The 25,569-nt window shown below is 47.4% G+C and overlaps 1 protein-coding gene across 3 annotated transcripts in view; it reads left to right on the top strand.

The window, feature by feature from the left end:
- The window catches only part of TRANK1 (tetratricopeptide repeat and ankyrin repeat containing 1), a 1,005,982-nt gene that overhangs the window by 669,872 nt on the left and 310,541 nt on the right, over nucleotides 1-25,569 (top strand). For all 3 annotated transcript variants that reach the window (XM_086964756.1, XM_086964757.1, XM_086964755.1), the window contains 2 exons: nucleotides 17,767-17,910; nucleotides 18,034-18,190. In XM_086964756.1, coding sequence (XP_086820882.1) covers nucleotides 17,767-17,910; nucleotides 18,034-18,190 — 301 coding nt within the window. The remainder of the gene's footprint in view (nucleotides 1-17,766; nucleotides 17,911-18,033; nucleotides 18,191-25,569) is intronic.

The following is a 25,569-nucleotide window of genomic DNA, read 5'->3' as shown; positions in this document are numbered from 1 at the left end:
CACTACCCCAGCATGAAGTAATCCTAGGGAAAGAGATGCTCCAATGGGAACCATATACATTCCGGTATTTAGGGATCAACATGTATCATTCAGAGGCAAATCTACAGGATGGCAACTTAAAGAAGGCAGTATGCACCCAGGTTGCCTCCTGGTCCATGCTGTCACGATCTATAATGGGTTCCATGTCAGTAGCAAGAATGGTGATTATTTCTAGGCTCCTTAACTACTTTGTGAACTTACTGCTACTGATCACCGTGAAATATTTTGATGAACTAGATACACTCCTAGGAGACCTCATATTAGGAACTGCGTGATGGTGGGTAAACCTAGTTAAATTGACGATGCCAATGAGGGGACGTGGTTTTGGGAACCTGAACATTTAGGGTTATTACCTTGTAGCGCAATTGCAGTAGGTAAGGGAGACCAGATATACAGGCACACCTTAAGGATGTAGACTTGCATAATTTCCTGTTTCCTGCCACTCAGCCACACAAAGTCGTTCTACTCTTGGTCTGAACAGTGCTGCAGTGCTTGAAATACACTATAACTTATACACATCTAACCCTACCAACTTTAGCACTGCCCCTTAACCCCTTCGCTGCTAGGGCCCCCCTGTGCTAAGCCTTTTTTGGGCTATTTGTAGTGCGCGCTTAGGCCCCTGTAACCTTTTGCTCACATAAGGAATCCAAGCCAAATTTGCGTCCTTTTCTTCCAACATCATAGGGATTCTAAAGGTACCCAGGGTTTGCGGATTCCCCTGGGGGGTCCCCAGAAATTAGCTAAAATACAGCTACGTTTTGTTTTTTGGAAAAAAGGCCTGCAAATGAAAGCGTCTGGATTTTTCCCTGCAAATGGTATCAGAAAAGGGTTTGTGGGGCTGAAATCACCATTTTCTCAGCCTTTAGGGAATGACAGACGTTTGTCATAAAACCAACATTTTTTACACCGTTTTGGCATTTTTCTGGGAGATAGCCTATTTTTGCTATTTTTTGTGCTTTCAACCTTCTTCCAGTTACTGGTAGAAATGGGTATGAAAGCAATAATGGATCCTGGAAAGCTATACATTTTAGAAAAGTAGACACAATTCTGAATTCAGCAAGGGGTCATTTGTGTAGATCCATCAAGGTTTCTTTATAGACACTAACAGTTAAATATAGCAAAAATTGAAAATTTGTTGAAAAGAACAGCCTTTTGTGTTAATGTTTTCACCTGTAACTTCTTCTAATTATGACAGCTTTTTGAAAGCAATATACCGTTACAGCCGCTGGACCTTACTGGTTGTGGGGATATATATAGGACTTGTAGGTTCACCAAGAACCCCGACGAACCCAGAGTGAAAAACTGAGCAGCAATCTGCAATGTCTTTTTATTATGTACCGGGTATATAGCAAGTATTGTGGGAAAATGTATACATGGAAAAATTGGTATGAAAGATACCTATGTATTTCTGAAATGGAAACAGCATATAGAGTTTAGAAATAGTAGTTATTTGCACATTTCCGAAATTGGTAGTACTCATACTAGCATGAGAATGATCGGTCTTTTTTTAAAATGACTTCTTTTTTACACAATGTCTTTCATTTGGAAGGCAGAAATGCATCGAAAGTCAATAGGTAATAACAGTTGCTTTACAAATCTGAATTACCCTAAGTCTCCCGATAAAAATGGTACCTCACTTGTGTGGGTAGGCATAGTGCCCCCAACAGGAAATGGCCGAAACCCAACGTGAACACACCACATTTTCACAATGAAAAATTACCCTTTTTTTGCAAAGTGCCTAACTGTAGTTTTTGAACCCTAGCTCTGCCGGCACCTAGGGAAACCTAGCAATCCTATACATTTTTTAAAACTAGACACGCTGGGGAATCCAGGATGGGGTGACTTGACTGCCTCTCAACAGGGTCTGTTACCCAGAATCCCTTGCAAACCTAAAAAATTGTCCAAAAAAACACCTTTTCCCTACATTTCTGTGGTGGAAAGTTCTGGAATCTGCGTGAATTCACACGTTTCCACCAATCTCGCGTTCCCCAAAGTCTTCCGGGAAAAATGGTACCTCACTTGTGTGGGTCGGCCTAGTGCCCGCGACACAAAACGGCGCAAAACGCAGCGTTGACACGCCTCAATTTCGCAGTGCAAAATGACCCTTTTTTGGCAAAGTGCCTAGCTGTAGTTTTTGAACCATAGCTCTGCCGGCACCTAGGGAAACCTAGAAAACCTTTTCATTTTTTAAAACTAGACACCCAGGGGAATCCAGGATGGGGTGACTTGACTGCCTCTCACCAGGTTCTGTTACCCAGAAGCCCTTACAAACCTAAAAAGTTGTCAAAAAACATTTTCTCACAATTCTGTGGTGGAAAGTTCTAGAATATGCGTGGATCCACAAACGACGTTCGACGTCGAGAAGGAGATCATGGACGTCGCGAAGGCGATCATGGACGTCGCGAAGGCGATCATGGACGTCGCGAAGGCGCTCAGCGTCAAGGAGGAAAGCATCGTCCTCCAGGAGGCGTTCCAAGGCCAGGACTGTGTCCTCGGTGTCCACAAGCCCACGGTCGCGGCGGCGCCGTCGTTCGGCTACCAGGGGTACGGCCTCTAGGTCCCCCCCTTCATGTCAGGCGAAAAAAAGAAGGCAGGAGGCTCCGGAGCACTCACAAGTCTATTTGCCATCCAAGCCGAGGTCACCTACACCTCCTCCGTTACCAAAGTACCCTCCTCCACGTAACCCGACGCCTCCTCTGCCACCTGTTCCTCCTCATCGCCCTCCACCTCCTACACCACCACCCCCCCATAGAGGTCAGGGGCCACAGCAACCTAGGGTCCCGTTTAAGCCTCCGCAGCGACCTCCGTTACAGTCCGTGGACCGGCCGAGGAGGTCGAGATCTCGCTCCAGATGGAGGGATAGATCCAGGAGTCACCGTCGCTCTTCTACAAGATCCAGACGGCGCCACAGGAGGGACCCGCCCAGGTCCCGCTACACGGATTCCTCCGGTACCAGGGACTATTCACCTACCCTGTCGGACTCCCCTCGGACGAGAGTGTCTCCAGTAGACGACGTAGTCTCCTTTTAGGACGTGTTGCTGCGAGGGGCGGCTAAGCTGGGCATCACACTCACTGTGCCCACACCATTGACTTCCGTCATTTTTGAAACTCTGCACAAGAAGCAGTTATCTCGCCCGTTGCTGCCCTTGGTACCTGGACTGGTGGAACTTGCCATGGAGTTGTTCCTCACTCCTGCGGCTACGAGGTCGGCACCTTCAAGGCTGCAGAAGAAATATAAGGCTCCTGACTCGGACCCAGCATTTCTTCGTGGGGATCCCACGCCTGACTCAGTGATTGTGACGGCAGCAAGAAAACAGCTCGCCACCACCCCGTCATCGACTGTGCCTCCTGGATTGATTCGGCAGGCAGGAAGGACTGTGGGACGGTCTCCACATCGATGAAGGCCGCGAGTGCCTCAGCCCTGTTGGGACGTTACGATCGGGCTCTGTGGGAGTCCCTCCAACAGTTTTCGGAACACCTTCCCCGGGAAAAAAGGGAAGATTTCCAAGAGATCCTTGCTGAAGGCCTGCTGGTTTCCAACCAGGTGATAAGTTCGGCTGCCGATTCTTCCCTCTTGGCAGCCCATGGGTACTGCAAAAAACACAGTTGATGGACAGAATGCAGAACAATGTCTTACATTCACCCCAGTACAAAGATCTGGGCCTAAATTCATCGTTTTTTTGCACTCCACACCACCCTAGGTCAGACAATGGCTATATGCAAATCAGCCTTGACCCTGTGCCTCATGGGAACAGTCCAGCCCGAACTACCAAGCCATGTCTTTCCTAGACCGGAATCAAGCATCCAAGGACCGGTTTCTGGCTATCAGCCTTCTTCAGCCTGGATAGCTTGACTCCAGTGATGTGGAGAGCCTGGGACTCACGTCTGAGCATACCCAGCCCACTCGGGGTAAAAATTGCAAAAAACACAGTTGATGGACAGAATGCAGAACAATGTCTTACATTCACCCCAGTACAAAGATCTGGGCCTAAATCCATCGTTTTTTTGCACTCCACACCACCCTAGGTCAGACAATGGCTATATGCAAATCAGCCTTGACCCTGTGTCTCATGGGAACAGTCCAGCCCGAACTACCAAGCGATGTCTTTCCTAGACCGGAATCAAGCATCCAAGGACCGGTTTCTGGCTATCAGCCTTCTTCAGCCTGGATAGCTTGACTCCAGTGATGTGGAGGACTCGCGTCTGAGCATACCAAGCCCACTCGGGGTGAAAATTGCAAAAAACACAGTTGATGGACAGAATGCCGAAAAATGTCTTACATTCACCCCAGTACAAAGATCTGGGCCTAAATCCATCGTTTTTTTGCACTCCACACCACCCTAGGTCAGACAATGGGTACTGCCATGGGGTCAACCTGAGGCGCCACGCCTGGCTGCGTCTTACATCCTTGAAGCCCGAGGCGCAGCAGAGAGTTGCTAACCTTCCCTTTTCGGGCGAGACCCTCTTCGGGAAACATGCGGACGACGAGTTGGCCCGCATGAAGGCGGAGGCTGAAACCCTGACGTCTGTCGGGTTGGAAAAGCCTAAGGAACAGAAAAAGACCTTCCGCCCGTTCCAGAGGCGGTACGGGGCGCAAGGCAGAGGGCAAGGTCGACAGGCTGGACAGCAACAACAACAGCAGCAGTTCCAGCGGAAACCGTTCCAAAAGCACCAGAGGGGCCGAGGCGGTCAACAGTCTTCCGCCGCGACCAAAGGTCTGGCTGAGTCTAGGCCCTGAGCTGCTACTTCCCCTTCATCCGTTACCCGCTCCGGTGGGGGGAAGCATTCAACACTACCTGGCAGAGTGGAGAAACATTACTCAGGACAAGTGGGTGCTGAATATTGTTTGCAATGGATACAGTCTTCGTTTCACCAGCCCGCCTTCAGCAATTCCACCGGTCGGCTCGCAGTTCCAACTGCGCGAGCTCCAGGCGGAGACCGATACCCTGTTAAGAAAAAGTGCGATAGAAGACGTCCCTCTGTCGTAAAGGGGAAAGGGTCTTTAGTCACGCTTCTTCTTAGTACAGAAGAAGGACAAGAACGAGTTCAGACCCATTCTGGATTTGCGACAAGCAAACAAGTGGATTCGCAGGGAGAAGTTTTGCATGCTGTCTTTGCACCAGATTTATCCTCCGCTGCAGAGAGGAGACTGGCTGTGCGCGATAGATCTGCAAGATGCGTACTTCCATGTGCCCATTGCACGGAAACATCGGAAGTTTCTGCGTGTCCTAGTCGGCACCAATCATTATCAGTACACCGTACTACAGTTGAACTGAAGTCTGCACCCAGGACTTTTTCAAAATGCATGGCTGTAGTAGCAGCGCACCTGAGAAAGAACAAGGTGTTTGTCTACCCGTACCTGGACGATTTGTTGATCAAAGCCTCCACCTTCCAGGAAGCGCAATTGCACTTCAACAGGATGGCCGTCCTGTTGAACCGTCTGGGGTTGCACATAAATCTGTCCAAGTCTGTCCCGATTCCTGTGCAGTGCCTACAGTACTTGGGAGCCTCCATCAATACACTGTCGGCAAGCGTGTCTCCTTCGGAGGAGAGGCGCTTATCCATCCTTCAGAAGGCTCAGGCTCTCATAGCTGCTCCATCTACAACAGTGAGGACGGTGTCTTCTCTACTGGGATCGCTGGCCTCTTGTATCTTCCTCACTCCGCACGCGCGCCTACACATGAGGCTGCTACAGGAATGTTTGGAGGACCAGTGGGACCAGAGGAAAGGGTGTTGTGACGACTGGATTCAGTTGTCTCTTCACGTCCAACAGTCCCTGAGATGGTGGTGCTCAGCAGAGAATCTCCTCAGAGGGGTTCCTTTCCACAAGGACATCCCGACTCAGACTATCGTTACGGATGCGTCTCTCCTGGGCTGGGGAGCGCATTCAGACCATCTACAGATCCAGGAAACGTGGTCTCCGGCAGAGTCCACGTATCACATCAATTTCCTGGAACTCAGAGCTGTTCAATTGGCACTGAAAGCCTTTCATCCGTCCTTTCAGACCAACTCCTTGCCTGTGCAGACGGAAATACGACCACGACGTATTACCTCAACAAATGGGGGCTCGAGATTGCGCACCCTGTCACTGGAAGCGCAGGCGATCTGGCACTGGCTGCAAGCCAGAGGACTGATGATAACGGCGACTCATTTGCCAGGTGTGTAGAATGTTCAGGCGGACGCACTCAGCAGGTTGCTTCACGAAAACCACGACTGGGTCATAAACGACGAGGTGCTCGACGACATCTTCGCCATGTGGGGCACTCCAGAAGTGGATCTATTCGCCACCGCCGAAAACAGCAAATGCCGCGACTTCGCCTCGAGGTATTACCAGCCGGCAACTCTGGGGAACGCGTTATGGATCAGCTGGTCGAACAGCTTTCTGTACGCTTTTCCACCCATTCCCCGGATTCCGGTGGTGCTCATCAAGCTGGCCCGATCCCGGGTGCGGATGATCCTCATTGCGCCGGAATGGCCCAGGCAGTGGTGGTTCACGGACCTGCTTCACCGGCGATCCTACCTCATCGGCCACTGCCGTGTCGGCCGGACCTTCTCACAAAGTTCGGAGGCAGATGGTGCACCCCAACCTCTCATCGTTGAGTTTGACGGCATGGCTCCTGAGATAGTGCAATATGGCCACTTGAATCTTCCTGAGGATTGCATGGACATATTGAAGGAGGCTAAGAGGCCATCTACTAGGACCTTTTATGCTTACAAGTGGAAGAGATTCTGCATCTGGTGCATGTCTAAGAACTATGATCCGACGACCTACAAGGAGGATGTTATCCTTCCATACCTTCTGCATCTAGCTGAGTCTGGCCTTAATTTCCATTCTATTAAGGTTCATCTGGCTGCATTGACTGCTTACAGAAAATGCCCTTCGCAGACATCCTTCTTCCAGATTCCTGTGATTAAGGATTTTTTGGAAGGGTTGAAGAAGGTGTTCCCTCCTGGTCGGCTTCCTTCACCTTCATGGGAACTGAATGTGGTGCTGTCCAGGCGGATGAAGGAGCCTTTCGAGCCTATTCATAAGGCTTCACTGCAGCACCTGTCTTGGAAGCCGGCGTTCCTCAAGGCCATCACATCGGCCTGCAGGGTGAGTGAAATTCAGGCATTGTTTTGCCAGGAACCTTATACTATATTTCATGCTGCTTAGGTTGTAATGCGTACTCACCCTAAGTTCCTTCCCAAGGTGATTTCTGATTTTCATGTTAATCAGACTATAACTTTACCAACATTTTCCAGAATCCTTCCAGTCCAGCGGAACGTTCTCTTTATTCCCTGGATGTCAGAAGGGTGTTGAAATTCTATCTGGATAAGACCAAGGATATTCGTAGATCCGACCAATTGTTTGTCGACTATGGGTCGGTTAGGACTGGTCTGGCTACTTCGAAACAGTCCATCTCTAGGTGGATTGTGTCATGTATCCAGCTCTGTTATCAGAAAGCGAATAAGACCTTAGGGGGTAAGCCTAAGGCTCATTCTACCAGGGGCAAAGCAGCTACAACAGCTTTGCTTCGGAATTTTCCCATTGCAGAGATCTGCAGGGCGGCCAATTGGAAGTCGGTCAACACCTTTGCTAAGCATTAGTGTCTGGACTCTGATGACAGGGCAGATGCTCTGGTTGGGCAGGCTTGGCTGCGCAATTTGTTCGCACAATAGTGGTGGTGTCTATTTTTCTCCGCCGCCGGGCTGTTTTTGGATGGGCTTGCCATTCTATTCACTACATTATGACTATACACAGAGATCCCCTACTACAGAAGGAGTAGTTTCTTACCTGTAACTCCAGTTCTGTAGTAGGGGTATCTCTGTTATAGTCCTAAGCGCCCGCCCTCCTCCCCGTGGAGAAAATGGTACTGTGATGTATGCTACAGGCCTTGCTTTATGTGGAGAAGTGTGGCTTAATGGTTAGAGCGGCAAACCCTGATGCAGAAGTCTAGCCCGGGACCAGGGTTCAATTCCCCGCCTCGGCGGGTCTTGGGCTCAAAATTCCACGGACCTGATAATTCTCGCCTCGTGCCTATTCCAATCATGGAGTCCCACTCTGCAACTCTGGGCAATAGCTTGCTTAATCTCCACAACGGCCCCCACAACGCTATGGATGCCTGGCCTCCACCTTGGGGGTGCACAGGAGTGGACGCCTCACAGGGAAAGCTAGGATGGGTTTCACAGTGGTATTCGTACAAGCACCTTGAGACCCTTGCGGGTGAGTAGTGCGCTATACAAGTATCAATTTACATTACCTTGAAAAAGAACTGAAAGTAAAAGGAAGGGGCTGTGCATGCTGGGATACCGAGGGTCTCTAGAGAGTTCCTTAAAGGCACGGTATCCCTTTTCCAGACACATAATGGCAGCCTATGGAGGCTTGTCTGTTTATCCCTTCCTCTCTTTCATTCCAAGGATTTGGTGAGGGGAGGAAAGTTTCTCTGAGTGAAACTTGACAAATTGTATTAAATGTGTTGTTGGTGTTATATCCTTGGCATTTCTAGCTGAAGTACTGGACAGTGTGGCCTTGTAGGTACAGGCTGCACTATTATCTTTAATTTTCTCTTCAGTGTCTATGCAGGACTGCAATGAAGACAGCTTAAGAGATTATTTTTTATTGCTCCGGGGTCCACGCACATGGGCGGGACTATTCACTAGATTATGACTATAACAGAGATACCCCTACTACAGAAAGGTAATTTTGATGTCGCCTCAATAGGTTTTGGGCCCTTGCCTGTCACGGATCCAAAACCCAAAGCCCAAAACTTATTGAGGCGACAACAAAATTACCTATCGCAAAAAAACCTGCTTTTGCATGGAGGTTCCCATGAGTTTTTGGCCCGGGGCTCGGCAGCCATTGAGGGAAACCTACCTAACCCACACAATTCTGGAAACTAGACACCCGGGGAAGTCCAGCCTGGTATGGCTTATGTGGGTCCCCCATCATTCTCTTACCCAGAATCGCCTGCAAACCTCAAATGTAGCTGAAAAATTCTCTTTTTTCTCAAATTTCTGTGTGGGAAAGTTCTGAAATCTGCGTGGATTCACACATTTCCTCCAACCCAGCGTTCCCCCAGGCCAAAAAAGGGACAAGATACACCCTGCTTGAGAAAGACAGAAAAGACAAATATTTCTGCACAACCACCTCCTTCAAGCACACAGACGTACTGATTGGATTTGGCACGAGGGTGAGTGATGGTTCAGTATATACAGTTGTATTAACCAGAGATTTCACAAAAATGAAATGCACTATTAATAATTGAAAGGACGAGAAACTGAACCATTGACTCACAGCTCGTGAGCTGTAAAGCCACAACAAAGCGGTATAAAAGGGGGTGGTGAAGGACGGAGCATCTGAATCAATCAAACACTCACACCCAGTCAAAAGATCTGGGTTTAATCCATCACCGATCTTTAGCCCACTCTGCCACCCCAGTTCAGACATGGCCATATGCAAATCAGTCTGACCCTGTGCCTCATGGGAACAGTCCAGGCCGAACTGCCAAGCCATGCCATCCCTGGACCGGAAACAAGCTTCCTAGGACTGGTTTCTGGCATTTCAGCCGTCTTCAACCAGGCTTGCTTGAATCCAGTGGCAAAGTGAGCAAGGGACTCAGGTCTGAGCATACCCTGCCAACTTATGGTGAACAAGGCACCAACCGCTTTACAGGCCATTCATACACCTTTCATACGTGTGACAAAACCATTCACAACGCCAGCCGCACGCCCAGCACATTACAACACTCACACCAGCAGACAGCACCATTCAAGGGCCCATCACTTTCACACACCCACATTCCTGACAGAGCAACCACACCAGCTCATGGATTGCGTGGAGTGGCGTTTAGCTAGCAGTGTGTGTAGTGACCAGGAGCAAGTTACTACTCGCACACCGCCAACCGAGCGTCAGTCCACACACCGCCAGCCAAGCACCAGTCCACACACACCGCCAGCCAAGCGCCTGTCCATGCACACTGCCAGTCAAGTGCCTGTCCACGCACCCTGCCAGCCAAGCGCCAGTCCACGCACCCTGCCAGCCAAGCGCCAGTCCACGCACCCTGCCGGTCAAGCGCCAGTCCACACACCCTGCCAGCCAAGCGCCAGTCCACGCACCCTGCCAGCCAAGCGCCAGTCCACGCACCCTGCCAGCCAAGCGCCAGTCCACGCACCCTGCCAGCCAAGCGCCAGTCCACGCACCCTGCCAGCCAAGCGCCAGTCCACGCACCCTGCCAGCCAAGCGCCAGTCCACGCACACTGCCAGCCAAGCGCCAGTCCACGCATACCGCCAGCCAAGCGCCAGTCCACGCACACCGCCAGCCAAGCGCCAATCCACGCACACCGCCAGCCAAGCGCCAATCAACGCACACCGCCAGCCAAGCGCTAATCCACGCACACCGCCTGCCAAGCGCCAATCAACGCACACCGCCAGCCAAGCGCCAATCCACGCACACAGCCAGCCAAGCGCCAATCCACACACACAGCCAGCCAAGCGCCAATCCACGCACACAGCCAGCCAAGCGCCAGTCAACGCACACTGCCAGCCAAGCGCCAGTCCACGCACACCGCCAGCCAAGCGCCAGTCCACGCACACCGCCAGCCAATTTCCAGACCACGCACACCGCCAGCCAATTTCCAGTCCACGCACATCACCAGCCAAGCTCCAGTCCTCGCACACCACCAGCCAAGCGCCAGCCTACCTACACCGCCATCACATTTAGGAATTTTTATACAAAAAAGAAAACACAAACAAATTGCTAATAGATACAAATCTACTAACACAAAATCTGAAACTAAATACATTGCACTAATGCCAACCTTGAAGCTGAACAAAAATGTTTAAACAATACAGACCAGGCAGTTCACTTTACCACTCATGGATGCTCCCAATAATACTTTTGTGTTTGGTACAATCTAAAACAAGCAGGCACACACAGCCAAGTGTTAGAAGGACACTCGGGGCAGTACATACGAGTCTCCTTACGCGTACCTCTTCGCCAACAGACTCTACACTCCTAGTGGGAAAGTCTGTTGAGGGTGTGGGAGGAATGTGATCAGGAAAGTGGCGATCTTTCAATCGAGCCACATCCTCCACCACTCCAACTCAAGGAACACTTGCCTGTTCCACGACAACAAGGCTGCCCATTTAGACTGCTGAAACTGAACGAAAGTCAACTTTGACACAGGAGAACACTCCTTGAACACAACAAAAGCATTGAAAGTTGCTAAATTAAAGAGATGGATGGTCAACTTCTTATTAAGCCTTAAGAATAGCAGTGTAAGTTTCCAACCTCTGATCTACTCTATCAAAACCACCCATGTGCTTATTGTAGTGTAAAATGCACACAGGTTTGTGCACTTCAGCAATCTGACCCCAAACAGCCACAGGTGAAGTACTCTCATCATGAATGGTAGTCAGCATGTACACATCCCTCCTGTCCACAAATTTCACAGCTAGTAGTTCATCACTACGCAAGGAACTGCACTGTCCCCTCTGAAGTTTTTTGCAAACAAGCTCTTTCGGATAACCTTTACGGTTAGAGCGGATTGTGCCACAAGCAAAAGTGTTCACTTTGAACAATTCCATAAACCATTGCACACCAGTATGGAAGTTATCAAGGTACAAATAGTGGCCTCTGTTAAACAGTCCTCTAGCAAGATCCCACACAATTTTCTCTGAAATTCCAAAAGTGGACGGACAACCAGGAGGGTCAATAGTGGAATCCCTCCCAGTTTACACACGGAACTTAAAAACATATCCTGTCCTACTCTCAGACAACATACAGTTTAATTCCATACCGTGCGCTCTTGCTAGGAATGTAGTGCCTAAAAACTAAACGGCCCTTGAACAGGACCAAAGACTCATCAATAGATATTTCTTTCCCTTGAGTATAGATTCTGAAAATCGATCTACAAAGTGATCAAGAACACGCCGAATCTTAAAAAGATGGTCACAGTCAGGGTGATCTCGTGTCAACACCAAAGCATTATCAACAAAATGCAGCATCCAAAGCAAAAGTTAATACCGATCACGAGTCATAACTGCAGGAAATATGGCCGTTGCCATAAAGGGACTGGTAGACCAATATGAAGCCATGGACGGCTTCCTTATCAAACCCATCAATAAAGTCAAACCCAAAAACTTCTTCATCTCTTCCAGATTTGTGGGAGTCCACCCGGTAGCTCTAGAGTGGGGCCTAAGTCTGGCACTGTTGTCCCTCAAAAATTGTTCCGCATAGAAATTAATCCGCTCAACAATCTCACCCAAAAATACATCATCCATAAACAACTGAAAAAACTGTATAGGCAAAAAATGTTCATAATCCACTCTACACCCTACATCACCACTAAAGGCAGGCAACACCAGTTGCACCATGTTTGGATCAACCCAGAGTCCTGCACTTCCAGTAGGAAGCCTAGCAGCCTCAGGCTGCAATCTAGATGCCTCTTGCACCATCGGCACAGCAGTATCCTCCTCTAAAACAGGAACTTCATCCGCACTGAGAGTAGCTTCATCCACACCGAGAGTACCTTCATTATCCGATGATTCCATGTTGAGAGAAAACTCACTGCCTGAATCTTCCTCTCCCTCAGATGCACTGTCAGTCTCATAATCATGGTCAGAGGAAGATTCAAAAAGCATACCAAACCACCTGCTGAGCAGTCATTCTACGGATAGCCATAATGCTTACTAATAAAGGTAACTTGTCAAACAAGTCAACAACAACAACAAACCCTTTGTAAAAAAAAAGAAATAAACAAAATGTAGCTTTATCACAAAGACCTATATTCACCAACACTATACCACTCACTTGACAGAAGCGGCCAGACTCACAACCGCCTACTCTGCACAGACACAGTAAGGATCAACAATATCCCACTAAAAAAGAAAAAGAAAAAAAAATGACACAAGACAATGCAAAACACAACCCAAATAATTTCATGCTCTGAACACTAACAAATCTGTCGCCATTATGACACCAATTACAAAAAAATTCATTCATGCATGACAATAATACTCATTTGTAGTAAACACAACAAAAATGCTCTTCTTACCAAATAAATGCACTTACGCAAAACTGCAGAACAACCACTGCCAAAATCCCCCACACAAAACGGACTCTTGGTCCAATGGGCCATTTTAAAAACAAATTATGCAAAAAATCTGCCACCCCCCAGGGGGGCAGACAAAGTTATTTAAATATGCCCCTAATAAAGAGGAGGGACCCTTGCCTAAGGGGCCGCTCCCCGCACGCAAGATTGCCCTTTAAATAAATGAAAAAAATCCCTGGCGCTAGTGCGTATTCCTGCTGCACGATCGTGCAGCAGGAATGCACAAAAGAGGCATCGGGGAAAGGAAAACCCTTTCCTTTCCCATGATGCCTCTTTTGGAGAAATCCCCCCCTCCCCAGCAACAAAACGTATCTGTTTGTTCCCCCGACGCACTGGAAGCAAATGGCTTCCTGCGCGTCGAGGAACAAAGGGAAAACCTCCTTTGATGACACCGGGGGGGGGGGGGGAGGGGGGGCAGGTTTAGGCAGGGGAAGGGGTTCCCCTGTACAAACCTGACGATCGGGGGAGCACCAGCACTTCCCCGATGGGTGGGTGCCATGACGGCCTGGAGCCGTCATGAGCACACGCCCACTGTGCATCATGACGGCTCCAGAAGGGGGCACAGAAGGGGTTAAGGGTCTCCCCACCAAAGCCAGAATACTCACCTCCAGAAACCTAACAAATTAGGAAGGCAGGGATGTGGAATTCCTATATAGTTTGGGGTCAAGGGCAACAAGTTTTCATGTGTATTTTGTCTGTCCTTGGGACAAGTAGGCCCAACCCCCTGCAGCACAAACCCTTTGGCTGCCAGTTTGCAGTACCACTTTATGGATCAGGGAAGGGCACTGTCTGCAGTTAAGTAATATTTTTGCACATTTGTTAATTCTTTTCAAACTTGTATTTATGGTTCATTAATTGAAAGCATTTATTATTAGAGTGAGAGCTGTATGTAAATGTAAGCTCAGACTGCACTACTGATAGTGGGTCCAGTATAAAAATGTATACACACGTTTTCAAAGTTTAGCAATACGAGGTTATGTATAATGCTCCCAGAATGCTCTCCGATTTGATGCAAATAATTGTGGAAGCTGGAAAGCAAGGTTGATTCTTTGCTTTCAAAATAAAATGTTCATTAAAAAATGAAAACCGGAAGAAAAAAAACTTTTTCTAAAGTACTGTAAAGTTTCAGGTACCATTTCTATGTAGCATCATTTAGTAACATGTTTTGATGCATGCAAAATATTCAAAATGGAAAATCAAGTTTCATTAAGATTATGGGAAACAAAAATAAACAAATATTGGCAAAGCAGTAGATCTGAAATTGGTGGTCAGCTTTTTAGTTTTGTCAATGTGGGACTTCTTTTGCATGGTTTATGTAAACCCTTATTGGTGTAGGAGCTGCCGGGCCCTCATCATGATAACAAACATTGGCAAAAGCAAAAAACAACAACATTTTTTGGGTCTCAAAAGGCACACACTGCCACAGTAGTTACTGGCACTGAACAAAACTACTTTGTGTGCCGATATGCTCCTTGTGAAAGAGCAGAATGTTGTCAGTTACAGTGAAGCCTGCCGATACACAGAGAGAGAGAGAATTTAAATCAACACATTGTTACGGTCAACGCCAGACCAAATTAGGGGCCCAAATTATTAAAGAAAGCTCAAAAGTGCACCCATGGTATGTCCTTGCATTAAATGCAGCTATATGACTTTCTTGAGTTCCCAAGAATTTACAGAAGTAGGAGAAGAAATAGTACTCCTAGAAAATATTTGTGAACAGCAGTTTAGCAGGAGCAAATATGCATGTGTAGATTTGCTCATGCGAAAATCTGAATGTTTGCAAGTTCACTTTCCCTTCAACCACTTTTTTTCCCAACCCTGGAAGAAGGTTTACGTCTGCCATTGTCAGGAGTAAATTCCCAACATTACTCAGTATGGGAAAAGATTAGCGAAAAGTTATTAAAGGTTTGCACAGACTCAAAAGTGCATTCTAACCGTGGAACTATTGCTTACCACTACCTTCAGCCCCAGTATGTAGATCTGTGGAATTGTGGCAACATAAGAGTATTCACACACTACTATGGTATGAGCCCTAGCTTAATCAGAGAAGCTATATCAGAGCTCCTATAATAAGATTGCTGCCTTAATTTGTCTCTGCACTACATTGCACTAAAGGGGCAAGTGGATTTTGTTACCGGACAAGTAGATTTATGAAGCAACTTGCCCCATAGACGGGTAGATATTTTATAAAATCTCACAACCCTGGAAGACGTAGGCAGAAGTACACTGGAGGATCTGTATCAGGAGAAAACGTTACACAGCATCCAGATGTTGGTAGACAATTATGGGTTGCACACTGGTCAGTTCCTATTATATGCTAGAATTGTACAAGCTTTGCAGACACAGTGGGATGGCATACAAAACAGAGCTTCAGACACATGCAGCGATATAGGCAAAATACATAAAGGGGAACATCCGGAAATATAATGTATTGTAATTGCATTCATATAGCACTTACTAACCCTGATGAGGCGTTGCTGCGTTTTTTTCGGTGCGTAGCATGCTGCTTCGGAACCCATAAAGGATGGGTGTTGAATTAGTTTATTGAAATATGAAAGTAATTTCAGTGGTGGATATGTTAGTCATTTATTTGGTTTCAGAAGAATACTGGAGGGATAGAAGAGGGAAAAAGGTTTGCATTTATATATCGCTTGTTACCCTTGATGGGGTGTTGAAGCGTTTTTTGGCAAGTGGCACACAACTCTGGAACTCATAAAGGATTAGTGGTTAGGTAGTATAGGGAAATAAGAAAGTAATTTGAGTGGTGGATATGTTAGTTATTCAGATTGAGAAGGGTAGCGTAGGTATAGGAGAGGTCAAAGGTTTGCATTTATATAGTGCTTGCTACCCCTGATGAGTTGTTGAAGCGCTTTTTCGGTGAGTAGCAATCTACTTATTAGTATAGTGAAATATGAGTGGACATGTTAGTCTGTTATTTGGATTGAAAAGGATAGTGAAGGGATAGAGGGAAGGATTTAGACTTTTTTGCTTGATTGTTGTGGCTGTCATAGCATTAGTAGGAGGCTTGGGATGAGTAAAAGGGATGTGAAGGGAAAGAGTCAGAGGGAAGGGTTTAGAGAGGCTTGTTTTGGGGGATCGGTATAGTAAAAGAGGTATGAGATGATGCAAGGAGGGGTAGAGTAGGCAATAGTCTAGAAAGGGTTATTTTGGGGGTCATAGTAGTGGTATGGGGGTTGGGATATATTGATAGAGGTATAGGGTGAGAAATAGGGTATTGCATTGGATATGCTGAATTAGCAGAAAAGCAATAAATATATAGATCCATAAGTACATGGAAACTATTTAGATGCATAAAATAAGTAAGTATATGTAGATTAAATATGCATTAAATAAATTACGGCTTTCAAGTGTTGTACTTAAAAATCATTTACTTAATTTTGTTTTAAAACATAAATATTCTACACGTTTACACAAAGAAATGCACATATATCGGCACATATCTATAGTACAAATAAATGCTTATATACAGAGAGATATGCTGTAATGTATTACGCGGCTATACAAAGCTACACAGGGATAGCCCTTCAGCCATTGTGAGTTAAATGGGAGATGGAGATAGGGCTGGGTCTACACGATAAAGAGTGGGAAAATGTGCTGGAATAACCCCGCAAAATATCTTGTGGCACGTGCTTCAAATATATGCAGTTCAATATATTGCATAAGGCGTACGTCACACATTGGAAATTATGCAGAATATACCCAGGAGTAGCCACTGACCGACAGAAGTCACATCCCACAAGCAGGATTCATATGTGGCCTAGGATTGTTAATAGTGAAACAGTTTTTGTCTGAAGTTTTGGGGGCCATAGCCTATGTTTGTTGGGACTGTTTCAAGATCAAGGAAGAACAAGGTTGACCTCGCTCTCTTGATAGCCATAAGAGCAATAAAGATTGGCTGGAAATAGTTCACCCCCACCATCTGATTGCCTGGGAGAGGAATTGACGTGGTGGGCAACAGCAGAGGCTGCGTCACTGCCCAGAGTAGAAAAGCGAAGCTCAGAAAGCAAACAATACCTGGACAATGGGAAGCCTTAGTCCAGTCGCACACAGTTAAAAATGAACTATATGATCTTCTCAAATATTTCCCAAAAAATGTGAGGTTCGAGGACATGAAAGGAAAGCATTACAACCTCATGGGCCCCTGCTGCACCAAGAGAAGGTGCAATAGGAAGGGCAAGCGACACCTGAAACCTCAGGTTCAGGCGGTAGGCAGACCATTCCCACGGAAAGTGTGTATACACAATACAAGTACTGGAAAAGAGGGAAGAGAGTGTTGTTGCGATAGCGGGGCAATAAATAACAAAAAAGTAATCTATCTTACAAATAGAGCATTCGTGGACTTTAAATGAGTGGTTGGCAGCTGTCCATGTACCAGACCCTTCATGCATGTCCAATTTGTTAAACAACAAATTATATGTAATCTAGAACGTGAAAGAGAAATGCATGGCATTATTTGTACTAAATTACAGTAAAGTGTTTAAAATATGGCTGTTTGCATGGTTTATGGCATCGGGTAAATGCAAGCAAGTTTTTTTGTTTGTAGTTCTTATGTTTGGTGCTGTCACCTTTGCTGCTGAAACTCAGATCTTTCATTAAGTATTTATATTTCAGGCATCCAAGGAATGGAGAATAATTGCATCCTTTGTTACAACATCTCAGTCAAGTGATGATAGCAAGCCCTTAATTGAAGTGCCCATAGAGAAATTTGGAGTGCCACAGTGCAGGCCACTGGTCTTAAACCCAGATATGCACAAGGTAATCTTTTCTCTTAAAATGTGTGTTTACTGTGACAGGAGTTCGTTTTAAGTGTGAACAATGTATGTCTCTATTATAGCTGGTTTTGTTCTGATGATTGGCCCTAATTTTATTTTCACTTAGATGCTAAATGGAGAACTGAAGCAATTGTATACAGCTATCACTAGGGCCAGAGTGAATCTGTGGATCTTTGATGAAAACCGCGAAAAACGAGCTCCAGCTTTCGAGTATTTCATGAAACGAGATTTAATTCAGGTTGTGAAAACAGATGAAGATGAAAGTAAGCATTGAGCATTCATTTTAAAAATTCGGTGGATACTGGTTGAGGTACTTCGACCTAATTGGTGAAAGCATGAATTGTCTCATAACTCATAATCTAGTTGTTTCTTAAAAGAAGTAAGAAAGGTATGCTCTACCCGGTCACCTTTTATTAGCTGTCATACATTTGTTTCTCATTGTATTATCTTTAAACTCAGATAAATGATTCCAACTGCGTTGATGAGGCCAGAAAAAAAGAACATAACCAATGTCTGTTCCTACCATATGGTAAAAATTTTGTTAGCTTTTAAAATATCAGCCTCTGAAAAACGACTGACTTGACTTGTTTTACATAAAGTCCTACTGACAATTATCTTTAAAAACAATTTGCCCCCAAACTCATCTTGATCAGTTTTCGAATACTAGAGTAAGATTTCAACAGACATCTTACTACTTTTTGTATGGTTTCATGTTCTCAAATAGTTGCAGTTTGTTTCTTTTCATAATATTGGTGTAGTCTAGACTGATTGGCAAAGTCTTTAGATGTTTTCAAAGTTTTAATTGTTTGAACACGTTATGTAACTTTAATAACCAACATTTTTGGAGACGTAGCTGACCCTAGTACACGTGAAGTCTCCTGTTGCTCTTCAGTTGTGAACGCTCAAAAAAAGCAAAGTTCATGCATGCTGAAAAAAAGGTTACTGGCACCTTATCATACTTGAAATACAACGTGGATATCTTGTTAATTGATATATATATAATCACCTAGCCATAGATTACTTACCTTTAAATTTTCCAGGCATCAGACTGGATCCGTAAGATTTTCTTTTAGCAATACTCTGTGCGCTGGTGGCTCTGCATGGCGTAGTTGTCCGCACCACGTGACTTCCGCATCACTTATATAGGCACCACCTCAACACGATAACATCAGTTCTTTTCTTCCCGCATCAGTCAAGCTCTGATCCATGAAGAGAGCTACTCTGTTTCACTTTTTGACAGTATTATTTGACACTTTGACCTTTTTTTTTTTTGTCGGTGTGTAGAAAGTCATGTCATCTGAGAAGACTTTGGAGATTAAACCGTACGTCACCTGTCATCATGCTGACGGACCCACGTATGGTTTGCCTGTGGTGTCTGGATTGCGACTCCAAGTCATGGTCATGGCTTCGCCATGCCAACTCCACTTCCTCTGAGGTCTCTTTGGGAGGAAGGTCCCGGAACTGATCCAGGAGCCTCAAGTCCTCTTTGTCCCACTCAAGATTTTTGGGACATTCATGTAAGAGGCACAAGAAGTTGAAGCGTGCTTAGCTTCTTCCGGTCCGACGGCCGAGACGACTAAGGAACATAGACGTTCAAGGCCTCATTCTCCAGAACCTGGCACTGGGCGGCTGAGGTTCTTCACCTTCAGATACCCTCAGTGGTGGTCAAGACTAACATCTTGACAGAGGTCCTACAGCTGGGCGCTTCCTCCTCAGAACCCTTGCTCCCATTTAATGAAGCTCTCACGGACACCCTACTGGGAACCTGGTCCAAACCCAGCATAGGGGCTTCTATGACCAGGACGATCGCCCGCCCCCACCACCCTGCCCCAGGTGACCCAGACTTCCTCACTACCCACCCCACCCGTTGAGCTTGGTAGTACAAGCCTCTACTTCCCATGGCACGTTCCTTGCCGCTCCCCAGGACAGGAAACCAAGAGGCTGGACAGTTGGGGCAAGAAAGTGTTTTCATCTGTCAGTCTTGCATTGCAGTCCATGAAGTCTTCATACTTATTGGGGTGTTATTCCCACTCTCTGTGGGAAATGGTTGCACTAGTGCTGCCACAGGTCCCAAAGGGGGCCCGGGCCAACCTCTCCTAAGCAGTATCAGATAGGATGGATGCAGCAAAGTTCTCAATTAGATGTGGGTTGGACATGACTGACTTGCTTGGCAGAGTGATTTCCACGATCGTGGCTGTTAGACACCACGCCTGTGCTTATCAGGGGATTTCCAGGCTTCGCTATGGACATGCCCTTTTATGGCACCCCTCTAAGACAAGGCACTGGAGCGCTTTAAGGACTTAGGCTATGGCTAAGTCATAAGGCCTCTCAGCCTGCCCCCTTTTCCCTGTCCGCTTTTTGCTCCTTTTGTGGCTATGGAAGGGGCTTTCAACCGAGCCAGCCCTATCCAAACCTCCGACCCATGCAGGTTCCACAACCCCCGTGCAGAAGAGGGATGTATACCAACCACGTGGGTTGGGCAGCCAGAGGTCCAGTCAAACCACCACCCCCACAGCAGCTTCAGCCTCCAAGCCCTCATAGTCTCACCCTTACAGAGCACGCCCGCCCAGTTGGTGGCAGGATTAGCCACCACCTCCACCACTGGCAAAACATACCATCTGGCAGTGGGTCCTCCAGATCGTCCAGAGGACCTAATCCCTTCCCATGAAGACCATCCCTTCCTCAATGCCTCCATCCCATGACTGGCTGACAGAGTATCATTTACTATTGCTCCAGGAGGAAGTCACAGAGTCCCAGTCCTGGACATCTGTCAGGCAGCAATGTGGGCTTCCCTGCACATTTTGATAGTCAGGTCTGCAGGGACACCATTGTGCGCTTTCAGTCCGGCAGGACTTCTTAGTCTGAAATTTGTCCTATGTTCCTCCTCCGGGAACGTTATTGCTTGGGTATCTATTCAAAGTTAAGGAATCTACGATTAGACACCTGTCAGATGAACAAGTTACTTACCTCTGGTAATGCCTTATCTGGTAGAGACATGATCTAGCTACAGATTCCTTACCAACCCATTCATCCTCCCCACTCTGGTTACAAGTTTTTTAAAGTCATTGCTGGTCCATTTTAGGGCCCTCGTTTTCAAACACATCAAAGTCATTACACTTCATGGCTCTGCGCTTCTGACGTGGACAGTTGTGAAAAATAACTGACGTCAAATCGCCAAGTTGGTGCCTATATAGGTGACATTTCAGAAAAGGGGGTGGTGATGAACAGAGTGTCTGAATTAAGCAGACCACTCTTACCCAGTCCAAAGATCAGGGCTTGATCCATCACCGTTTTTTAGCTCACTGCACCATCCCAGCTCAGAACTTGGCTATATGCAAATTAGTCTGACCCTGGCCCAGTGCATCATGGGAACAGGGCAGACCAAACTACCAAGCCAATTCTTATACTGGGAAGGAAACAAGCTTCCGGGGACCAGTTTCTGGCATTTCAGCCGTCTTCGGCCCGGCTTGCTTGAATCCTGATGGTGCAATGAGCAAGGGACTCACATCTGAGTATACCCTTCCACGCTTATGGTGGACAAAAACGATTCAGAAAAGGGGGTGGTGATGAACAGAGTGTCTGAATTAAGCAGACCACTCTTACCCAGTCCAAAGATCAGGGCTTGATCCATCACCGTTTTTTAGCTCACTGCACCATCCCAGCTCAGAACTTGGCTATATGCAAATTAGTCTGACCCTGGCCCAGTGCATCATGGGTAAGAGTGGTCTGCTTAATTCAGACACTCTGTTCATCACCACCCCCTTTTCTGAATCGTTTTTGGCCACTATAGGTGTGGCAGGGTATACTCAGACATGAGTCCCTTTCTCACTGCACCATCAGGATTCAAGCAAGCCGGGCCGAAGACTGCTGAAATGCCAGAAACCGGTCCCCGGTAGCTTGTCTCCTTTCTGGTGAAGAATTGGCTTTGTAGTTTAGTCTGCCCTGTTCCCATGATGCACTGGGCCAGGGACAGACTGATTTGCATATAGCCAGGTTCTGAGCTGGGAATGTGCAGTGAGATAAATAACGGTGATGGATCAAGCCCTGATCTTTGGACTGGGTAAGAGTGGTCTGCTTAATTCAGACACTCTGTTCATCACCACCCCCTTTTCTGAATCGTTTTTGGCCACTATAGGTGTGGCAGGGTATACTCAGACATGAGTCCCTTTCTCACTGCACCATCAGGATTCAAGCAAGCCGGGCAGAAGACGGCTGAAATGCCAGAAACCGGTCCCCGGTAGCTTGTCTCCTTTCTGGTGAAGAATTGGCTTGGTATTTTAGTCTGCCCTGTTCCCATGATGCACTGGGCCAGGGACAGACTGATTTGCATATAGCCAGGTTCTGAGCTGGGATGGTGCAGTGAGATAAATAACGGTGATGGATCAAGCCCTGATCTTTGGACTGGGTAAGAGTGGTCTGCTTAACTCAGACACTCTGTTCATCACCACCTCCTTTTCTGAATCGTTTTTGGCCACTATAGGTGTGGCAGGGTATACTCAGACATGAGTCCCTTTCTCACTGCACCATCAGGATTCAAGCAAGCCGGGCCGAAGACGGCTGAAATGCCAGAAACCGGTCCCCGGTAGCTTGTCTCCTTTCTGGTGAAGAATTGGCTTGGTAGTTTAGTCTGCCCTGTTCCCATGATGCACTGGGCCAGGGACAGACTGATTTGCATATAGCCAGGTTCTGAGCTGGGATGGTGCTGTGAGATAAATAACGGTGATGGATCAAGCCCTGATCTTTGGACTGGGTAAGAGTGGTCTGCTTAATTCAGACACTCTGTTCATCACCACCCCCTTTTCTGAATCGTATATAGGTGACATTGACGTCACTTCTGGCGTGGACAATGCCACACAGAGCCGACCAACGCCAGATACCGATGCACAGGGGTATTGCTTGAAGAAAAATCTTCCGGATCCAGTCTTATGCCTAAGAAATTTAAAGGTAAGGAATCTGCCTTCAACCAGAAAAGGCGTTACCGAAGTTAAGCAACTTGTTCGTTTTGTCCACTTCTCACATCATGGAATCTTTAAAAAAAATGTATGTGATCCTGCTTTGAAATTAGGGCTGAGATTGAAAGTCTTTCAAGGCTAAACTTCAGTTGATGCACAACTGTAAGAGTTTGGAATATTAGATGAGTAAAAACCCACATTAAATAACAATCACATTCCTTTTCAGGGTTAACTACTGTGGTCACTAAATCAACCTATGGTTACCCTCTGGTAGTTTGGTAAATTGCAGTCAGGCTTAACTTGGAGGCAATGTGTAAATTATTTATGCAGTACTCAAACAGTAATCAAGTGAAAACACAACACTAGAAAAAATCTGAAACCTATTTAGTAAAATAGAGCAAGTTTTAATAAAGAAAATCACACCAAAAAGTAAAAAATCTAGTAAGTAGAACTATAGATTTGAACTTTGAAAGTTTAAGGTTCACAATAGCAGCAAGAAGCTTTAAGCTCTAACCATGGTCATCTGGTTGCGTTTGACCATTATAAGTGTAAGATTTAAGTCCTATCGCGTTGCAGTGTGGCTCGGATACTCGGACCATGTTTGTGGCGGTCAAAAGTTTTTCCTACTGACTTAGTCTCTGGAAAGAAAGTTATCCCATGCTCTTTTCGAGAATCCCATCCCCTTTTCCAGAATCCCATCACCTCCCCGATATCCATTTCCTTTCTTCGCTCTCTCTCTTTCTCATGCTAGAGAGGTGATGTCATTTTATTTCACTCAAGATATTCCTTTCTAGAGGCATGACCAAGATGGCGGCCGAGTAGGACATGCCTGCTCGCCCCTCCGTTCCTCAACCTGGGCCCCAGTTCTACAGCATCAAGACAGCGGACCCGGGAAGGTGCAGAAATTTCACCGACAACTCCGGTGACCGCTCCCGCGACAATCTGGGCCCGGAGGGGGCGGCGTGGCGTAGCGCAGGCTCCAGAGGTTTGCGCCTGCCGCCACTGCGTCACTGAGCCTTCGGATCACCCTGCCGAGGGCGGACGCACGCTACCGTCCTGGAGCATGTGCAGGCTCAAATTTGCTCACCGGGAGAGGCGGACAGAGGTGGTCCAGTGCAGCAGAATACGGGACGTCCTGGTGAAGCTGAGCGGATTTCCAGCAAGAACGAGCCAGATTGGCAGAAGTAAGCCTTCCCCATTGTAGCAAGCCGGCCTGTCAAGGACCAGAGGCCCTCCTGGTGGGGGTAAGGCGGGTCTTTGGGACTCAGAATCCGGCGATTAGCCTGCAGAACTGCAGAGCTTGAAGTAGGTGAGCCCAGCCAAAGAGGAGGACGGGGCCTTCCCTTTCCTCAGCAACCCAATTCCCTGCTTTATAATTGTGACTACTGGCCGAGTAGCAGGGAGGGGACGCAGATAGAGCTGGAGCCGGCGCTCAGGGTGGGTACCCTTTACAGCAGATGTGGAGTGGCATAGGGCCCCTTGCCCCGAAGAACGAGGCTGGGACGTGATGCGACTCCTTCCAGGGCCTTGTGGTGCAGGGACGCCTTGAAAGCCTTGGATACTGGTGGCCTGCCCCTGAGGCTTGCATCATACTGGTCTCCCAAGCACAACTGAGGACTCTGCAGGAGGTCAACCTTGGGGGTCGCGGTGTAGATGCTCGGGACTGAGAGGGCTCACAACAGAGAGGAGCATCTGGGAGCAGTGAGATCGGTGCGGCAGGCCTGGAGATAGCCCGAGATTAGCCTTGTGGGCTTGTTGGGGCTGACTGTCGGCCAAGATCGGGAGGCCAGAACAAGCAAGCGGGCCGACCCGCAAAGACTACCTCCCCCACCACCTACAAAAAGAGAGGACAGAGCATGCATGGTGAACAGGGAGACTCTATGGGCAGGCCTTGAGACTCAGCGACTTGGTCTGGAAAAGGGCAATAGTAGGAAGGTGCAACGATAGACAGCTCTGAGGAACTTTGGAGAGGGCGGGCCACCTTTGTCCCCTCTTCTCTACCTAGCAGCTCTTGCACATCAATTCTAAAACCAAAGCCCGAACTTGGACACAAGAGGGGAAGCAGTGACTCTTAGCCATGGCGGCCAATAAAACTTAGAAAGAGCGATCAGTTAAGGAGCTCAACCTCAAAACCAGCACTGGAGGGCCGAAGCAGACCCGTCCTTGAGTGGACACTCGGCAGAACACGGGCAGGGGGACGTTGAGGAGCAGTCACACGTGATTTCCTTGAGTCTTCTTTGCCTCATTGAAAGGGGCATTCCATGCCATGAAGAAGGAAATATCCCTCGAACTCCAGGAGTTGCGAAGGGTTTAAGACTCAGTTGACGAAAGAGTGGACACACTGGGGCTGCAGGCTTCGACAAGGGATGAGTAGAGTGAGCAGCTTCAGCAGGCGGTCCTCCGCCTTCAAGACCAACAAATGGGCCTCCAGGCCCATGCGGATGACCTTGAGAACCACTCCCGACTGAACAACATAAAAATCTGTACAGTACCTCGGGGAGCAGAGGAACAGGACATGGAAGCCTTTGTGGAGGAACTCTTCTGTTACATCCTGGGTGCCCCCCCCGGAGCAACAGATCATATTAGATCGGACCCATCGGGTTAGGCCTAAGAGATCAGCGACTGCTTCCAGCCCAGACATCTTAATGTGTGTCCACAACGGATCCTCCGGGAAGCACAAGACAAGCACC

This window comes from Lissotriton vulgaris, chromosome 4_1, assembly GCF_964263255.1.
Source record: "Lissotriton vulgaris chromosome 4_1, aLisVul1.2, whole genome shotgun sequence".
Classification (NCBI taxonomy): domain Eukaryota; kingdom Metazoa; phylum Chordata; class Amphibia; order Caudata; family Salamandridae; genus Lissotriton; species Lissotriton vulgaris.
Note: the sequence above shows the minus strand (reverse complement) of the source record. Positions and strands in the feature narration are given on the sequence as shown.